General features: G+C 42.8%; 3 protein-coding genes and 1 long non-coding RNA gene across 6 annotated transcripts; 2 read left to right on the top strand and 2 right to left on the bottom strand.

The window, feature by feature from the left end:
- Positions 1 to 1,108: 1,108 nt before the first annotated feature.
- Positions 1,109 to 5,645, top strand: scramb1 (scramblase 1). 3 transcript variants are annotated; one of them, XM_015175102.3, is made up of 6 exons: positions 1,109 to 1,212; positions 1,268 to 1,502; positions 2,673 to 2,925; positions 4,552 to 5,042; positions 5,101 to 5,259; positions 5,504 to 5,645. In XM_015175102.3, exons 2-6 carry the CDS (start codon positions 1,350 to 1,352, stop codon positions 5,561 to 5,563), a joined length of 1,116 nt encoding a protein of 371 aa, XP_015030588.1. In that variant the 5' UTR covers positions 1,109 to 1,212; positions 1,268 to 1,349; the 3' UTR covers positions 5,564 to 5,645. The 3 variants fall into 3 exon arrangements, with proteins under 3 accessions (XP_015030588.1, XP_002047831.2, XP_015030589.1); XM_002047795.4 differs by having other exon boundaries at positions 1,114 to 1,212; positions 1,271 to 1,502; XM_015175103.3 differs by lacking the exons at positions 1,109 to 1,212; positions 1,268 to 1,502; positions 2,673 to 2,925 and adding an exon at positions 3,758 to 4,052.
- Positions 2,690 to 3,608, bottom strand: LOC116650584 (uncharacterized). The gene is made up of 2 exons (XR_004303584.2): positions 3,320 to 3,608; positions 2,690 to 3,253 (listed from the first exon to the last, which is right to left on the bottom strand). It is a non-coding gene; the product is annotated as an uncharacterized lncRNA (long non-coding RNA).
- A 1,049-nt stretch (positions 5,646 to 6,694) lies between the features above and the next one.
- On the top strand, positions 6,695 to 8,499 carry LOC6623835 (leucine-rich repeat-containing protein 15). Its single transcript, XM_002047794.3, has 2 exons — positions 6,695 to 7,407; positions 7,473 to 8,499. Exons 1-2 carry the CDS (start codon positions 6,790 to 6,792, stop codon positions 8,463 to 8,465), a joined length of 1,611 nt encoding a protein of 536 aa, XP_002047830.1. The 5' UTR covers positions 6,695 to 6,789; the 3' UTR covers positions 8,466 to 8,499.
- A 2,191-nt stretch (positions 8,500 to 10,690) lies between these two features.
- Positions 10,691 to 11,687, bottom strand: LOC6623815 (uncharacterized). Its single transcript, XM_002047793.4, has one exon. It carries the CDS (start codon positions 11,594 to 11,596, stop codon positions 10,802 to 10,804), a length of 795 nt encoding a protein of 264 aa, XP_002047829.1. The 5' UTR covers positions 11,597 to 11,687; the 3' UTR covers positions 10,691 to 10,801.
- Between the last annotated feature and the right edge of the window lie 5,856 nt (positions 11,688 to 17,543).

Raw genomic sequence — 17,543 nt, 5'->3', positions numbered from 1 at the left:
TTAATATCGCGTTATATGGCGCATTAAGGCGCTCATTTCAACGACTTTTTTTCTTCTTCTTTGGCTTTGGATTCGCTCTGTGGCCCCCAGCGTCGGAAATCTAAAGCAGAGCCCACAAGTGGGCGGCTGCGGATAGCGGTGGGCGTGTGGGTGCGGCTGGAGGTGGCCATGTTGATGATGATGATTTCTCCGTTGCGCTCTGCATTTGTATTGGTAATTACGAAGGCCCAATGTGTATGTGTGTGTGTGTGAGTGACGTCTGTTTTCTGTCCCGCTGCCGTGGGGTGGATTTGGCTCGCATTTTTTTCAATTTTTTTTTATAGCATTTTTTCTACTCTGCTCTCTCGCTTGCACACACAAACGCACACACACACACACACAGCGGGGGCAGCGCTGGCTGCAGGACGAATCGTCCTCGCCCAACGGTTTTTTCCCTGTTTGCCCGCTTCGGAAACCGCCATTTTTTATGCGCGCTAACTACGCCACCCTCTCTGCCGCTCTGGCAGCCGTCTCACATCCCTCTCCATAGCTCTCTCCATCTCTCTCATGCCTTCGCCCCGGCCAACCCGCACCCTGACGCACTCGCACCCTCGCACCCTCGCACAGAATTTGCGCATTAGAAAAAATGTGGGCTGTGTATTTTTGCCGTCTGTTGTAAAAAAAAAAAAAAAAATGGCGACTTTTGTTGATACAAAATATAGATAAAAGTATTTTGTACGTTTATTTGCAAAGGCAACAATTAATGACAAAAAAGTTCGAAAGACGTTCATTAAATAAATAATTATTTGGTAATCAGATTTGCACGGCTCAAAGCTTTAATCAAAGCAATATCTGCTTTAAAAAACTTAAATTTTCTATCCACAATAGGAAAAACAAAAGCTGTAAAGTTTGCAATTGAATATAATTTAAATCACTTGAATTTGCCAAGCGCCATCTATTACCCAGCTGTAATACGCTCGTGTTGTATCGCCATCTATATTTAAAAAGCATTGCGGCATATGCTGTGTGGCGCCACCTACTGTTCGCTTGGGACGTCTACATAAACTGCTTAGAGATGGATCTAGTATATATCGATATTGTAGTCGATTGCTAGTCGAAGCATTGGTATTTTTGTGGCTGCTGCCTTTGGTCACACTTATTTAATATTGTTTGTGGAATTTATAACTAAGTGCGAGAAAGTGTTGCAATAAAGTTAAAGTCGCATTAAAAGCGGTGGGTATTATCGCAAACTTTATGTGCAACTTAATGCCAATATATAATACTGCAGCAGCAAGTTGTGGCGTGCTTCCCGGAAACGCATCACCCGACCACCTGCAACACCATCGCACAACGGCGACCGCAGCAACAATATGCACATGAACAATATTAATAAAGGTGGATATGTGCCGCCTGGTCACTATCCACCGAATGCACCGCCAGCCGAGGGAGCACCCTATGCACCACCAAACGCGCCCTATCCACCAGTGCCACATGGAGCACCCTCACCACAGCCAACTAGTTATGTGAGTACCCAACAATATTGGGGGCGTTGTCAACATACATACATACATACATTTGCATATACAGACGTATGTTTGTATGTATATACATACACACTCCTTTGCCTGACGTCATGCTTAAGCTTGCGTGTTTATTTATCGTGCCTTATCTCAACGTTCAATAACACTGCAATTCGAGTCATATATATTTTGAAGTTCGTTATAGGCAAGACCCACCGTACAATTAGGCTGCTCCGATTTGGCTGCAATTTCATCACACTCTGAGCTGATTTTGTGAATGCATTTGTAACATTTGTGTTAAGTGTAAATAGGTGTGTCATGAAATTAGTAATGCATTGAAGAAGTCGTCGTTTACCCTATTAAGCATATATATATATACGCTTGTTCGGCTTATATGGTTTGTCTGTCTCCGTCTTAATCCTTTGTAATGAATCTGTGAATACATCCTTCTTTCTGTTGCAGGCAGTACATGTGTCAATCGGTCTGATCTGACTATTTCAAAGGGATGTTCATTTAAGTTTGTGTATGAACAACTTTTTCGATTAATACCCTCTTTGAGGGTATTCCAATTTTGCCATGAAATGTGTAAGGCATCGAAGGAAAAATGTCCGACCCCGTAAAGTATATATATGTATGTGTAATATCAGCATTTGCCTCTGCGCCTGTCTTTTTCTGTGCAAACCAGTCTCTCAGCGTTAAATCTATCGTCTTGCTACTTTCCATAGGCCTATCTTTCTGTCAGATAGATGCCATCGGAATGATCGATCGAAAACCACTTTACTACATATATATACAAAATCTTAGCAACATCGGGCCGTTGTATTATATAGCTGATCGGTCGCAAATTGAGTTCTTGGAGCAATAAAGATCTTCGCTAGTCTCCATACAACCGCAAAACTAGAATATTGCTTCATCGAACGAGAATAGGGCTTTTCTATAAAAGCATTTAAATCTGCATGTTTAGCGGGTGTTTATTCTTCACCGAGTTTAAAATAATAATCATAATTAAATTGGTGACTTATTTCTAAAGCCATATTTATTTTACTTGTAAATATTTTATAGCAATAAGTTATTAGCCAGGATCGATATGATGTATTGAGCGAGTGCTATAAAAATTCGCACCATTGAAAAGGTCAAAGCAACGCCCCTATTTGATCTTTTTCTTTATTTTAGGGTTTCACTCCGCAACCGCCTCCAGGGGGTTACGCGCCAGTACCTCAAATGCCCTACGCAGAAGCCTATGGAGGAGCAGCACCTTTTGGCGCCGGGGCTGGAGGCACTGGTGGCGTTGCACAGCCCTATGGCTACCCACCCGGCCCAACTGGCCCTCCACAACCATTTGGATATGCACCAGGACCTCAGCAACCGATTATAAGTCAGCCAGGCATGCCACCGGCTCATCCGCAACCTGGCATGGGGCCAGCAGGTAAGTTTTACTATTGCTTTCTTAATAAGACATGGGCTTCTATGCTGCAACTACTAATGAAAACCACATCGATAAAAACGCGTATGTACACGTATATATTTGGGGGCGCCATGCCAACATTGAAAACAAGTGCAAGATCACAATCAGAATTCTCTGAAACAATTGAGACAAAAGAAATCATTCAATAGCCGATCTTCCACATTGACAATTGGTGTCAATGCACTCTAAATGTGATAATAGCAAGTCGACCGCCAGAACAGATATTCGCTTGCACTGAACTTCTCGGGTTGCAGGGAATGCATTTTCGTGTCGAGGTGGTTAAAGAGAGCTGGGAAAGGGGGCGTTCACGCGGTTGAATACAATGTAGTTTTCTATTAGCACCCAAAAACCTTACCGTAAATATTTACATTCTTGGTGTGAGCGAGATTTCGAGTTGTCTGTCCCTTACCCAGATGAGCGGTGACACTGATGTTGGTATCAACAGCAAGATGTTGTTGTTGACACACCAAACGCGTTTGCTCTTCCATATGCTAAAGACCCCGCCGCTTATTCGTAGCTGTATGCATCCCAAAGCCAACCCGCTGGCTCTTATCACGACGCGGCGCGTTTGCTTTAATTGAACCAATAAAATAATACAAAGCGCTATTTAAAATACGTTCGGTTATGTTTACTACGATGACTTTTGCGGCACGATGCGCTGGCAACTGTCAACTTGTGGGCACTCTCCCAGGCAGACGCTTCAGTTCAGTTCGGTGCAGCATCCAGAGCAGTCGCGACAACCTGAATCTTGATTAGTGCGCGATGTCAGCTCCAACCGCAGTAACGGTTCCAGTTCCAGCATCGAGCTCTAGTTACATCTCGACATTGGATCTGACTAAAAACGAGTCGGCCGATCAAAAGGAACCGACGCCTAATGGCGCCAGCAGTGGCTCGAAGGTGTTACGCTTCATTTGGCACTCACTGTACAGCAAATACAACTATTTCTGCACGAGATCCCAGACGCTGAAGCAGTTGGTCTGCCGCGAGGCCAACAAACCCTTGCCCAAAAAGTTTCGGCACACAATGCGGCTGAATAAGTCGGCAAAACGAAAAGGCTACGAGTTCTATATAAGCGATGAAGACAGGAGGTGAGACAAATCAAAATAATAGACAGTTTGACTCGTGTGCAATTAACTCTCCAAGGTTATGTCAGAGCATATCAACATCTCTTTTCAAGGGGATAACAAAGGTGCCTTAATAGACGGGCTAAAGATAGTGAACCTTATAATTTATATAAGTCATTGTGATGAAATTATAAATTTGCATGGACCAGAGCAATATTGGGACTGTCGTAAACATTATCTTCTCTAAGGCCACAATAAGATTAGATAAAAGGCGGATTTGAGTGGCGTAAAAGGCACAATAAACCGCTGCGGCCCGGGTTCGTGGCCCGTCCATTGTAATGCCTTCAATTAGGCATACTATTTGTGACGTTGAGCAATTGGCACGATGACAACGACATTGACCAATTGACACGCTTCTGTGGGCGGTCAGTGCTTACATCTGGCACATGTTGATGTGATTCTGCAAGAATGCTCCGCTTAAGTGTATTTGGACTGATGATGTGTTTGTGTTATTTTTCAATAGGCGACTGGATGAGTATACCTATAGGCATTCCGAACTGTCCGCGCGGATTGGAATACCTTACGAGTATAGATCAGCTCTTAGTTAAGCAAAAAGTGGAGCTGCTCGAAGCTTTCATTGGCTTCGAGACCAACAATAAGTTCTCAATCAAAAACGCTCTCGGCCAGAAGGTCTACTATGCGGTGGAGGACACAGACTGCTGCACACGCAACATGTGTGGTCCGGCACGGCCCTTCGATATGAAAATTTTCGACAATTACCAGCAAGAGGTCATTCACTTGAATCGTCCATTGGCCTGCTCAGCTTGCTGCTTTCCCTGCTGCCTGCAGACCATGGAAGTGTCTGCCCCACCCGGCAATGTTATTGGCACTATCGAACAGGAGTGGTCCATTTGCAGCCCATCGTTTCGCATATTGAATCACATTGGCGACACTGTGCTACGCATTGAGGGTCCATTCTGCACGTTCTCGCTTTGCGGCGACGTAGAGTTCAATGTACGTGCTGCATTCAATTACAGCTAACGCTTTATTAATTATTCTACTTGCTTTACAGGTGGTCTCTCTAACTGGGGAGAAGGTGGGAAAGATTTCCAAGCAGTGGTCAGGCATGGCACGTGAAATCTTCACGGATGCAGATTTCTTTGGGATCACATTTCCACTAGACTTGGATGTTCGCATGAAAGCCGTGCTGTTGGGAGCCACTTTTCTCATTGTAAGCAGCTGCATTTGTTATTTCATCGCAAGTTTCACTAACCGCACATTTGCATGTTAAGTCGTACAGCATTCATTTCTTTCGTTTACAAATTATGAGTTGTCTGCATCGCAGATTTCGTTGGTGCCGAGGTAAAACTTATCTTATGAGCCCTAACAACGCCCCAGCTTCTTTTGATTGTGCTAGAGCATCACCACACGTCGAGTCATTTCACTTTGTTAACCTACTGATTTTGTTTCTTTAGGATGCCATGTTCTTTGAGAAGTCCGGAAACCAGGAGACCGATCGTCCAGGCATGTTCTAGTAGTTGTTTAAGTTTCTATAAATTCTGCTTGAACTTTTATGACAAGAAAACTATCCAACTTGGAGTAAATTTTAATATCGAAGCCCTGTGAACTATCGCTTACTAGTCCCCTTTGGCCAAAGCAACCGCATTCTTAAATCAACCAAATTATCCAATCTTTCAATAATATATTGCTACAAGCAATTTAAAATAGCTTCATTTTTGTTGAGCTCAGGTTACATTTTTGAATATAATAATTTATTTATTTTTGTATTAAGCTACAATGTTAGCATTTTGTAATCGCCTTTGTGATTAATATACGACGAAACGCTATCTAAATGAATTTATTTGTGAGTCTACACCGAATAATCAAAAAAAAATCAATATCTCTATGCAGAGTCAACAATGTACTTTAAATAGTTTTGTGTCTTCATATATTCAATACATGTACAGATTGTATTTGTGTATATAAATATATGTTTTTATAAATCTACATATAAAAATATACATTTATGTCTACATTGCAAAATATTTTGTAGAAATGCCTCTAATGTATTTATCTACTCGAATGAAATAATTTTTTGATTGTTGAATAACTATAAATATATATATATTTGCATATGGATGTTCCTCGTATAAAAGTTAATTGAAACAAAACCGCGTGGACCGACATACACAAACATAAATATAACTGTTGATGTAAATTGATACGTTTAAACATTAAAGTATATTTCACTTAAAAAATCACAAGTTTACCGAAAACACATTTAATGTGGGTAAGGTGGAGATCAACCTGTTGATCCATTTGTGAATAAAGTCAACGTTCTTGTCTATTTGTTGAAAATAGCATGTTAATAAGAAATAATACACATAAATAAGTGGTAGAATGGAAAGTCCCACGAGAGCTATCTCTTAAACCAGAGCTGAGAATACAAGCTGATAAAGAAAAAGCTCTAGTGGGACTTTCGATTGCCAGCCATATCAGGTTAATTTCACTGAATTTAATTTGTAAAAAGGCCATAGTCCTTGACCAAGTTAAGTTAAGTTCTGTAAATGATTTATTTATTTTAAATATCAAAAATAAATAACTCTGGTTTATTTGATAATGCGATGCACTTGACTTGCTTCCATTCGCATGGAAACCGGCTTCCCATCTAGCAGTTCGCGAAAACAAGTTTTGTGCGCCTAAAAATAAACACAAAGTTATGCAGGGTGTCTTAATTTGATAGGCTTCAGTTTTAGTTCAGATGCTGTCTAGATTGGTTCTACTTTCCGCTCTACTCGTCTTCCGTGTAGGACAAACAAAAGACATACAGGAATGTGAGCAGATATCACATCAAAACTATGAGTGCCGCGAGATTGAAAACTTTGAGCAACTAAGCCAGTATATACAAGAAGATTGGCAGAGTGTAAATGTTGTTAACGAGCACACTGGAATTGAAAATGATGATAAGCCACTCCCCAAGCTGTCTAAACTGCTTCAATTGGACCTGTCGCAGTCTGGAGGTATGACGCTGGGCAGGTATGGGTTCAGAAATTTCGCATCGCTGCAGCGACTCAACCTAACCCACTGTCAACTGGAAGAGTTGCGGTCAAAGCACTTTGCTGACAATGCAAGCCTGCTCAATTTGGATGTCAGCCACAATGACTTGCTGATCATTGAACGTGCTCTAATGAGACAGTTGCCAAATCTTGTCTATGCCAACTTCTCAAACAACTTGATAGCCAACGTAGAGTTCGATGCCTTCAAGGACCTTAAATACCTGGAGTTCCTGGACCTCAACACCAACGAGCAGGAGAACATCACCCTAGGCTCCAATGCCAATCTGCGTTATTTGTCCATCAGCAACAACAATGTGAGAGATGTAGGTTGAATAGTTGTTTTTAATATTCGTGTGACGCCTGTTCGAAGCATTTATTGCCTTTGTAGTTTCTTTGGTGCCGTCTGCGCGGGCTACCTAAGTTGCAGGAGCTGCATTTGCACAGTAATTGGCTGGAGGTCCTGGACATGGGCATATTTTATGCGCTGCCTGAGCTGCGCGTGCTCAACGTGTCCAATAACAATATCTATGAAATTCAGCGAAATTTATTCGTGGGTCCGGCTCCTGATGTTTATCCATTGCTTCGTGTGCTCGACTACAGCTCCAACAATGTAAAGGCTCTGGAGGATTATGTGTTCAGCAGGCTGCATCATCTGGAAACACTAAACCTCTGGTTCAATCAGATCAGCAAGGTCTCTCCAACTGCCTTTCGGGGCTTGACTGAGTTACAATCTCTGCAGCTGCAGGGCAACAAAATCGTCCAGTTACCCGATGAAGTCTTTGGCAATTTGACGGCCTTGCAGGTGCTGGACTTGAGCAAGAATAACATAAGGCAACTGGGTGCCAATGTTTTTGGCGGCTCTGTCTTAAGAAATCTAAGTTTTCTCGATCTGAGCAACAATAACATTGACCAACTGCATCCGCTGGCCTTCTCCTCACTGCCCTTCCTACAGGAGCTGCGACTGCGGCGCAACAAGTTGACTTCACTGGACATTCGCATGTTTGCGCCGCTGCGTCGACTGCGGGTGTTGACTCTGAGTGAGAACAGGCTAATGGATATCGAGGCTGATTTGCTAAGTACCTTCGACAAGTTGACTGAGCTGCAAATCAATAACAATCAGCTGACATATCTGCCTGTGCTGGAGGAACAGCTTCTGTCGCAGTTGCGCCACATCAGCATCGAGGGTAATCCCTGGCAGTGCCTGTGCCTGGACGAGCTAACCAACTGGCTGCACGCACGCCTTGTTAGCTATGCGACGATTGCCAGCGACTATTACAAGGGCCGGAAACCGCTCTGTATAGTCACGCCCATGGAACAATGCGTGAGGAACTTGGAGGCGGTGTGCGAGCTCGGAATTGTCGAGAGCTCCGAGCAGATTTGAGGCGGCAAAGCAGCAATAAATCAATAGCACTAAATGCTAGTGAAATCGCTAAATGGGGGTGGGCCAGCTGTGCTGACTAGTGGGTGGCCTGGCTGGGGGGCCTTCGTAAATCACAGACAAATGAATGACCATCAGGCGCAAAAGTTTTGCAAGCCAAAGTATTTGGCCAACTGCCGTAAAACAATAAAACAAAATGCGGCCGCAGAGCACAAGTACAGCAAAACAGAGGATGAATCCAGGGACAGAGGAGAGGGCCCATAGAACAGAACAGATTTTCAAATACTTAACACCACTTAAGCGAACAGTTGGACAATGACAACGACAAGTGGATTTTGCGGGTGTGCGTGCAGGCGGGGTACACATTGATTGTTGAGCGTAATTTAACGTAAGAATTTTTATTAAAATTCTCAAATTGTTTGCATACAAAAGTTTGTGCTTGCACTGAGCGGCCGACTGGCCAGGACTTAATGAATAAATGATTGATTGAGGAGATCTTGTGGTGCCTGGTGTGTGAGTACAACGGAAGGAAACTTCCGGTTGCTCGAAAAACACGGGAAATTGAATTGTTAGTGAATTTTCAAGCTAACATGATGGAACGAATGAGTTGAAAATACGCATGGTTAATGAATGATTTATCAGGTACATCGCTTAGAAATTTTGCATTTTAAATTATTAAAATTAATATTTATCATTACAATGCGATTCACTTTTATCACATTTTTATATCTATTTCCTCAGCTTAGTTTTCATAGAGCAAAATATTCATTGTGTTTTCCTAAGAAAATATTTGCCTGTGTATAAATAAATAACTGCACAGGGCACACGCACACCCACACCCACACACACACATACACATACAAATGTACAGCTTTTGTTGGCAAATAAGTAGTTCAACTTTTGCGTATTCAGGCAAATGCATTGAAGCCAGGACAAGTATTTGAAGCATTCACACGCACAGGTGACAAAAGCCAACACCAAGACGCACAGAGAAAGATGTCAGTGCAGCTCGTGCCACAATAAGGATTCAGATACGAATACAGCAGTGCGTGCGCACTGAATGCGGTAATTACACATGGGAACCGAAGGAATGTAAGGAGCAGCTGCTCGAAAGGACATGGAGCCTAGCAACTGGCAGCGTTGCTCAACAGCGACAATAAAAGTTTTGGGTGGCTTTCGCACAATGCAGACTGAGTCGGAAATTACATGTACAGGCTATGTGGGCGGCATCAGCGCGGTGTGCATAAAAATGTAAACTAATTTAATTAATTTTATATTCGAGGCTAACATTTTCCAACACCTGCCGAAGTTGTTGTCGGGTCAAATCATTTCTGGTTAGAAACTTTCGTTCGCCTATTTCTAAAGGCTGTTGTCAATTTTCTTGTGAACCTTGCGGTCGACAGCGAGGCGACGTTGCTAAGGCACCGGACAGAGTCCATCCAATTAATTTTTGAGCAAGCTTTGTTTGAGCAATTTGATGAAGCAAAAGTTCATTTTGTGTTGGTTGATGTCTGTGTGTGCGTGCGTGTGTGTGTGTGTGTGTGCGCGTGAAGGTGCAACAAGTGTGTTAGCAACACCATAGCAAATATTGAACCCTCGTCAAAATGATATGACGCTCAGTGCTGTCAAAGACATTACGGCCATCAATTTGCAGGCCTAAGTTTTGTCATTGTTCGAACATTGAGACTTTCAAATTTAATGTTGACCTCACCTGGCGTATACGTAATATTCGTAATATTATTTTTGGCTATCTGCATTTGATGTGTTTGGCGTGTGGAGTGCAGCAAATGTTCCTGAATTGATGTCTATTCGACGCTTACCACTCAAATTTCATTTGCCATACTCATATTTCAGTTAATTGCGTGTACAGCTAATTGCATTTTTGTGGCCTAAATTGCCACACAATTTGTTAACAAAATATTTGCAAAACTCTTTATCATTTTTATACAATTAGCATGACAATTGTATATTTTAGTGCTACATTCTGCATGTAATTCCAACAAAATCAAAAATTAGCGCAAACTATGCAACAGCGGCCGGATGTGGTGCGGACTGCACTTCGAATTACAAAATTTTGCGGTTCTGTGGTTCGCTGAATTTATAATTATCCACAGTTGCAGTTTTCTGCGTGTTTGGCTGCGTAATTCGATTTACATGCAAAGTTTTCGGCATAATTTCGTTCAGAGTTAAGAGTTGTGCGGCGCTGTGAATTTGCAAGCAAATACATTGTTCCCTTTTTGGTTGGTCATTATTCAATAAGTATATTTATATATATGTTTTTCGATTTCCCTAAGAGATGTCAACAAAAGAATTATAATAGTTTAATTTCAAGAATTTAGTTACTTTAGTTCCGCATCATTGGCATCATTATATACGAGCAGCATACTGCCGAATTGCGAGTAGCATGTTGTTCTGGGTAAACGCTTCATGCTATCTATTTCGATATAATTATGCAAAATCTGTCCCAATTCATTGCTGTGTTGCAACAGTACCTGCGAGGAGTCAGACAACATTTGGCGGGCCTTCTTCAATCGCTTGGCAACGTGCACCCGGTCTGCCTTATAGCATTTTAGGGGCATTATTATTTTGTAGCGATATTCGTAGTGTGTGTACAGATCCTCCATAAAGCGACGATAATCGTCGACTGAACAGCACCTAATGCTGAGATCGCTGTAACGATCCAGGCACAACCCTGCTCGATGCTGCTGTTGGCTCGGCCATTTGTGCAATTTTTCGATTTTTATTTCCAGCGCTTGCGTCTGTTTTTTTTGATGCTGTAAGTCACAATCAAGGTTCTTTAGATGTTTACCCTCGCTCTTCAGTCGTAGCGATAGATTTAGCACCTGGCCAACTATTTTGGCTGTTTGCAGCTGCACCTGATGCAAAGCAACATTTTGGGAGCCATTTAATTCGATATCTTTAAGGCATTTGGCATACTCGGCCGCCGCTGGCTGCTCGCGTACCAGGATTTTGCGAAGCTGTAAGGCGCGCTGCTTCATCTGCTCCAGTTGGTCATAGATCTCGTCCAGGTTCAGTTGGGACTGCTCCTCAATGTTTAGTTCCTCAGTGAAGGTCTCGAATGTGCTCATGGTAGTGCTGGGAGTGCCAGGCAAACCGGCTGCGCGACAGTCCATGTCGCTAAGGAATTGCTTGTATGCTCTGTATGTTAGTGTGTGTGTTCCTTTTGCTACACAAGTCTGGTCTCAGCTGTAGCTGCCACAATGTCATCGCCTGCTGCCTGTTCGTTTAATAAAAATGCTTGGCTGGCGCCATAAAGTATGCAGCATGCAGTGTGAAGCATGCATCTGGGCCAACACTCGCCTGCCAAAAATGTTACTTCATCGAACACGTGCCTATGGCAGCCGGGCAGCCAGGCAGCTGGGCAGCCAGGCAGCCGGGCAACCAGCCAGGCGGACACAAAATACCTTTGCTAATGATTTTTAATGGCCAAATTGCATGGCGAGCCTTCAGTATGGATAGCGGACCCTTGAGGTTTGTTCCTGCATCGAAGGCTGCCATCAGTGGAGTCTTGGCCTGCTCGTCCTAGAAGCTCGCATGCTTATTAAAAGGATATTTGCTGCTGCTTCTCAATAAAGCCGGGGCGCTAGGGCTGGAAAAACCGAAGGCTTTCAGCCTCGTACACGTGCAAACACAATTCGATGCAAATTTGAGGTCAATAAATTATGCATGCCACCAACGCACCAGCCCCACCTACCAAAAGGAAAAGGACAGCAAGACGGGAGGACAGCGGCCGTCGACCTTACAAAAAACAAATTAGTGGTGCTTACTCAACAAGATTGAGCGGTATTGTGGCTGTGTCATCGTCCTGCTCCTTCTGCTAGAGGAGCGGCACAGGCGTAGAAAGACAGGCATGTTGTGCCTTAAAGCCTCAATTGAGCCCCTCTTACGGTCGGCGCCACTGAGCGCTGCGTGCAACATGCGAGTCAACGCAGCATGCAAAAAAAAAAAAAGAAAAAATACACAAAAAAAAAGAATTCGAACTTAATTAATGAAAGAGCTTCCGGCTGTCATTCAGTGCGCAACCCTCCCCTCTCTGGAGAACACAACTATTTATATACCCATAGATATTAACTGATGAATATTTATACAAACATGTGCTGGGTGAGCACTCGCATTACGTACAAAGCTGACGCGGCAAATCAACAGTTGAACATAATATTGTTTATAAAAACGTGAATTTCTCGTAATTTGTATCAGCTCTGGCTTTGTGGGGGAGTTGCGCATGAAATGGGAATGTGTCGACTGTTGGCAATTGGCCTCCGCATCTGTTGCAAATGAAATTATGTAAATGTGACAGCAGCAGCTGCCGCGCTTCCAGTGTCCATGTGTGAGTGCCTCTGTGTGTGCCTGTGTGTGTGTCATAGGTTGACCCGCAAATACAATGGGAATGCGGTTTTGGTGGCTGTCGCTTGCCTAAACATGGCTTAATGTTGATTACTTAAATTAAACATGCGAAAAACGCGCTATGTATAAGTGCCTATGTGTGTCTGTGTGTGTATGTGTGAAACAAATTGGCGCTTCAATTAAGCATTTGCGTGGCAATTGAATAAATTTAATTGCAAATAAGGCTTATTTAGATTGGCAAACGGGCAATGAAAATGGAAATGGAAATGGAAATAGTTGCGGTTGCCCATAAACTTGGCAAAGCCAATCGATGTTGCAATCCCCGACTGCAGCATGCAAATTGAAAGAAAAATCCCATTCAACTGGCCGCAAGCTGTTTACAATACTTGCTACGGCGCGGCAAACTTTAATAGTAAATAACAACAATAACAAGCACCGCAGGAGCCGCCAAGTCGCAGCTGCGCCACGTTCAAAACTTGCTGCAAAAAACTTGGAAAACAACATTTTGCTTTGATGGCCGTCACATGGCAAACTCCTTGATAGGGCTTATTGCCCCAGACGGGCCACAGCAAGAGCATTACAAGAAAAGTCGTGAACAGTCAGTCTGTACGGCCAGCCAGGCATTTTTAAACTGTTTTCCTGCTAGTTGAGCCAACAATTTGGATTCTAAATCAATTTAATAATGGATAAATTTTAGAGTATCTGCCGGTCGGGCTCAGTGCTTGCGTTCAATTCCCATTTAAAGGAAATGGCAATGGCGATGCTGGGGGCTGAACCAAATTAATATTGATTTTGTTATTGGCCTGGTCCGGCTGTTGGATGAAGTTGGCCTTATCAGAAAGGGTGCGCCTCGAGTGTCACTTGGGGCACGCTTTGACAAAAAGTTTTCCTGTATTATTTATGCGCCTTACATGCCCAAGGCGATGGGCTCTTAATACATTGTTTATACAAGCAGGCGCTCCATGAAGACCTGGTTTTAAATTTATGTAACAGCTGGGCTGATGAAATAAAATACCATATACCAAAATGTCAAATGCATTCGGCTAAAGAGCCAAAATTCTCATAATGTGTTAAGTTTTGGCATTTCGACTGCTGGCAATTTTGAGTGCTGCTGCTGTTGCTGTTGCTGCCACTTGAGCTGTTGGCAAACAGTCTGGTAAGCAACTTCGCCACTTCAAATGCCAGAAAGTTTACCCAAAAGAGGCCAGCAAACTAATTATTTAGTTTCATTTCGAGCAGTGGCAAAACGGCAAGCGGCAAAGGCAAACGGCGAACGGCAAACGGCGAACGTCAGCGCAAGCAAAATATCAATAAAAACTCCAATCGAGATCTATTTCAATTAAGTTGTATGAAAACTTTTTAATTAACGGCACTGCAGAGCCAGAACCAGAGCCAGAAGCAGAAACACAAGCCGGTCTTTATTTCCGGCTTGCCTCACATTTCTGAGCAATTTATTGCTGCGTCTAATTGGGCAACGTGCAACAACCAAGAGCTTAAAAAATGAACTATGAAAAAAATGCTAGTTATGTAAATGCTGATAAATCAAGTTGCGACTGTTGTCCGTGACAAGCGGACAGCTGTTAGACACTCGAAATAAATAAATAAATACATATTAAGCAAAGGACGCTAACATGTTCATGCTGACCCCATTGTGCGGCAGGTTTAGTGGCAACTACTTGAATTGTTGCATACTTTGCTGCGACCCTCATCAAAAACGGCGGCCATTGCGGGAGTCGGGCTGCGCCGTGACACCTTGTGATTTAAAAGGCAGGTTAAAACTAAAGCATTGCGGCTCGACTCGTGATTTATTGGAGTTAACCTGAGTTAGTGCTATAAATGCTATTAGCTGTGGCTGAAGGGGAGCTCGATAAGCAGAAGTGAACACACGATATGTTGGCCACAATTACGGCGTCTAGACCATCAGCGAACTCTAAGAACTGTCAAACTGTTGCCTGCTTTTTATTGTTCATTCTTCGAAGGGCAGCCTTATAGTCCATATAGTCAATGGCCTTAAGTTTATTATAGAAATGACAAACGCAGCGACATCTTGAATTGAACTGGCGATGAGCTGCTTCTTTTGTTATCCAGCTGCTTGATAAATTGTGTGTGCCCCCCACCATTGGGCTATTAATAAGATAAATGAGCGACAATAAGTTGTAGGGCTTGCTTCCGCTGCACAATGCGGCGTATGCGTAATTACCATTTCATATGCATTAAGCTTCAATCACAAGCCACAGCGCTGAGCGTTTAAGCAAATATTTGTCGGGCTGCCTGAGAGGCTCCCCGGCTCCTGGACTGCCTGTCTGCTGGGCTGACTGCCAAATGGCAAGGCAGTGTCATTAAGCGCATTTGTAAAATCATCAACAATGTACGCGCAAAGCGTCGTTGATGTCGCTGATGTCGCTGATGTCGTCGCCGGCGTTGCCGGCTTGGCAAATGGATTTTATTGTAAGCGAGGCATAAAAAATGCACAACAAATTGAAATGCGATCAATAATAATTATTGTTGGAGCACAGTCAGTACACAGAATAATTGCGTTTCCATGCAATTGCTCAATTCTCAATTCCACAAGGAGCTGCCTATCGCACAATGAAGCGATTATCGAAAGAAATTGATGGTCCTCAAATAATATCGAATGACAGCTTGAATGCTAACACAAAAATTGTTTAGTGACGTTTATAAATGGACTGCATTGCTTTAAGATCAATCGATAAATACCAAATATTTTTCGCGACCTTTAAGTGGATACATTGGATAAGTGTTTAAAGAGAAAAACACTTTAATGTTAAGTCGTGATAACATTTAATACATTTTCATAATAAATCGATTCATCGAATTCACAAGCTTTGCGATTTCCCACTGCAAACTTTCAATTACGATCCCATTGTGCGCCATCTGCCAGCGGCGGCATCGTTTAAAAAAACATTATCCCGCGCGACAGTGTGAAGCGAGCAATATTGCGGCTTCAACTTTAAGCCATAAAGTAGTAAAAGTTTACGGCTATTGAGGCACTAGCACTTGACTGTTTCGGATGACCGCAAGGGCGACGCTGTTGGTGGCCAACGGCATTGTCCAGTTCGTCACAATGAAAATCCAATTTAATTTCACTGACTCTGCACTTTGGCCAAATCGAAGCAAACTAAGCGAATCGGCAGACCACAAACTAACCAAGGTGGTGGGAGGGGTAAAGATGTGAAGCATATTGTAAATGTATGCGGAGATCAGTCGACGGCGCATCTAATTATTGTTTGTCGTGCCTAAACGCCAGGAAAATTGAATTGAAATGAAAATAAAATGCGACGAAAATTGAATTTGGGTCCGGAAGTTAAGTTGCCGGCCAAGACAAGGAGCCGCAGCCTGTGCCAGCCAGTGTCAGCCAGGTCAGCTGTGCATGGACCACAACGACGGCAAGTATTGAAGCTCACCGCCGACAAATCCTTAAAGATTTCAGTTCATTCCGAGCCCAAGGCAATAAGAAGCAAAAGAAGCGTAACCGAAAGACGGCAGCAAAGGCAAAAGCATCAGGTAACATAAAACGGACAACCGACTGACTCTAGTTAAATGTGAAGGTAGGGGGGTGGCAGGCTGCTTCAGTAGTAGAGGTCTGTCAAGGTTAGGCTGTGTCTTGCCCTGGTTCACCAACATTTAGAAATGTGTGTTTGACATTTGATTTCTGAGAAAAAAAACGAGTCGTCAATGCTTCCCCTCGCAGCCTGCATTCATTTTAGTACATGTCTCTCAGCTCGCAAACTGATGCGGCGAGGGAAATGCAGCTGGCCAGAGCAAACGGTATCCAATTATAGGAAAACACCAAATGAACAGGGCCCAGCAGCTGTCAGATGTTCAACTTGGGCAATTTCTTCAGATTTAGGATTCATTTGCATTTGCAAATGCAAATTAAATTCATGCTGCGTGTGAATGAGCAGAGGTTCATGAAAAAAAAAATGGTTTTTAAATTTATGTTGCTAGAATATAAAATATCGTGTAATGAATTTTCTTCAGTTTTCAGTGGATACACACATTGAAGTTAACAGATATAATATGAAAGAAACTTTATTTGTATTCCTTACAATTTTATTTATTAATTTTTTTTTTAAGAAACTTTTACTCACCAGATTCTCCTTTGCAGGGTATAACAAATGTTTAACATGCGAGTGTGGACTGGCCAGCAAGTTGGCCCAAAGTCTTGCCCCTAAGGCCTGTCAGTGTCAGAGTCAAAACCATACCATGACTGTCGGCCTCTTTGCCTTCAACAACAGGCAGCCATCACGGGCATCCTGTGCAAGGACTGTTTCCGGTTTGTGTATCCACTCACATTTAATGCAAATATTTGCCTTATTAACATGGCCAGCCCCTCAAGACGCTCGCGATATTTTCAACTGCCGCCCAAACGTATGCAACAAAATATATAACCTCAACTTATGCTAATGCCACGGCCAAAGAAGACAGTGGAGAGGGTTGAGTCCGTTGAATGTTTGTGTTAATTCAAATGACATTATTTAATGCATAGTACACGAAACATAGCGCTAAGTGTGCTTGTCTCAGTGTGCGTTTGTGTGTGCGTGAAAAGAAAGTGTTTTAATTTAATGTGTTAACCGCTTGCATAATTCGTCGAAAAGTGACAAAAAGTGAATTTAGTCACGCTTTAATTTTAATAGTGTTATATAAACTAAGCATGCCCGGCCAGAGGCAACAATTACTCGTATGTCTAATAAT

This window comes from Drosophila virilis, chromosome 3 (genome assembly GCF_030788295.1).
Source record: "Drosophila virilis strain 15010-1051.87 chromosome 3, Dvir_AGI_RSII-ME, whole genome shotgun sequence".
Taxonomy (NCBI): domain Eukaryota; kingdom Metazoa; phylum Arthropoda; class Insecta; order Diptera; family Drosophilidae; genus Drosophila; species Drosophila virilis.
Note: the sequence above shows the minus strand (reverse complement) of the source record. Positions and strands in the feature narration are given on the sequence as shown.

Excerpts from the sequence above, each read along its gene's own strand:
- LOC6623835 (XM_002047794.3), top strand. The coding sequence starts at position 6,790 with ATGCTGTCTAGATTGGTTCTACTTTCCGCTCTACTCGTCTTCCGTGTA. Across the intron at positions 7,408-7,472 it reads GCAACAACAATGTGAGAGAT|TTTCTTTGGTGCCGTCTGCG; the intron begins GTAGGTTGAATA and ends TTGCCTTTGTAG.
- LOC6623815 (XM_002047793.4), bottom strand. The coding sequence starts at position 11,596 with ATGGACTGTCGCGCAGCCGGTTTGCCTGGCACTCCCAGCACTACCATG.
- scramb1 (XM_015175102.3), top strand. The coding sequence starts at position 1,350 with ATGCACATGAACAATATTAATAAAGGTGGATATGTGCCGCCTGGTCAC. Across the intron at positions 5,043-5,100 it reads GCGGCGACGTAGAGTTCAAT|GTGGTCTCTCTAACTGGGGA; the intron begins GTACGTGCTGCA and ends CTTGCTTTACAG. Across the intron at positions 5,260-5,503 it reads TGGGAGCCACTTTTCTCATT|GATGCCATGTTCTTTGAGAA; the intron begins GTAAGCAGCTGC and ends TTGTTTCTTTAG.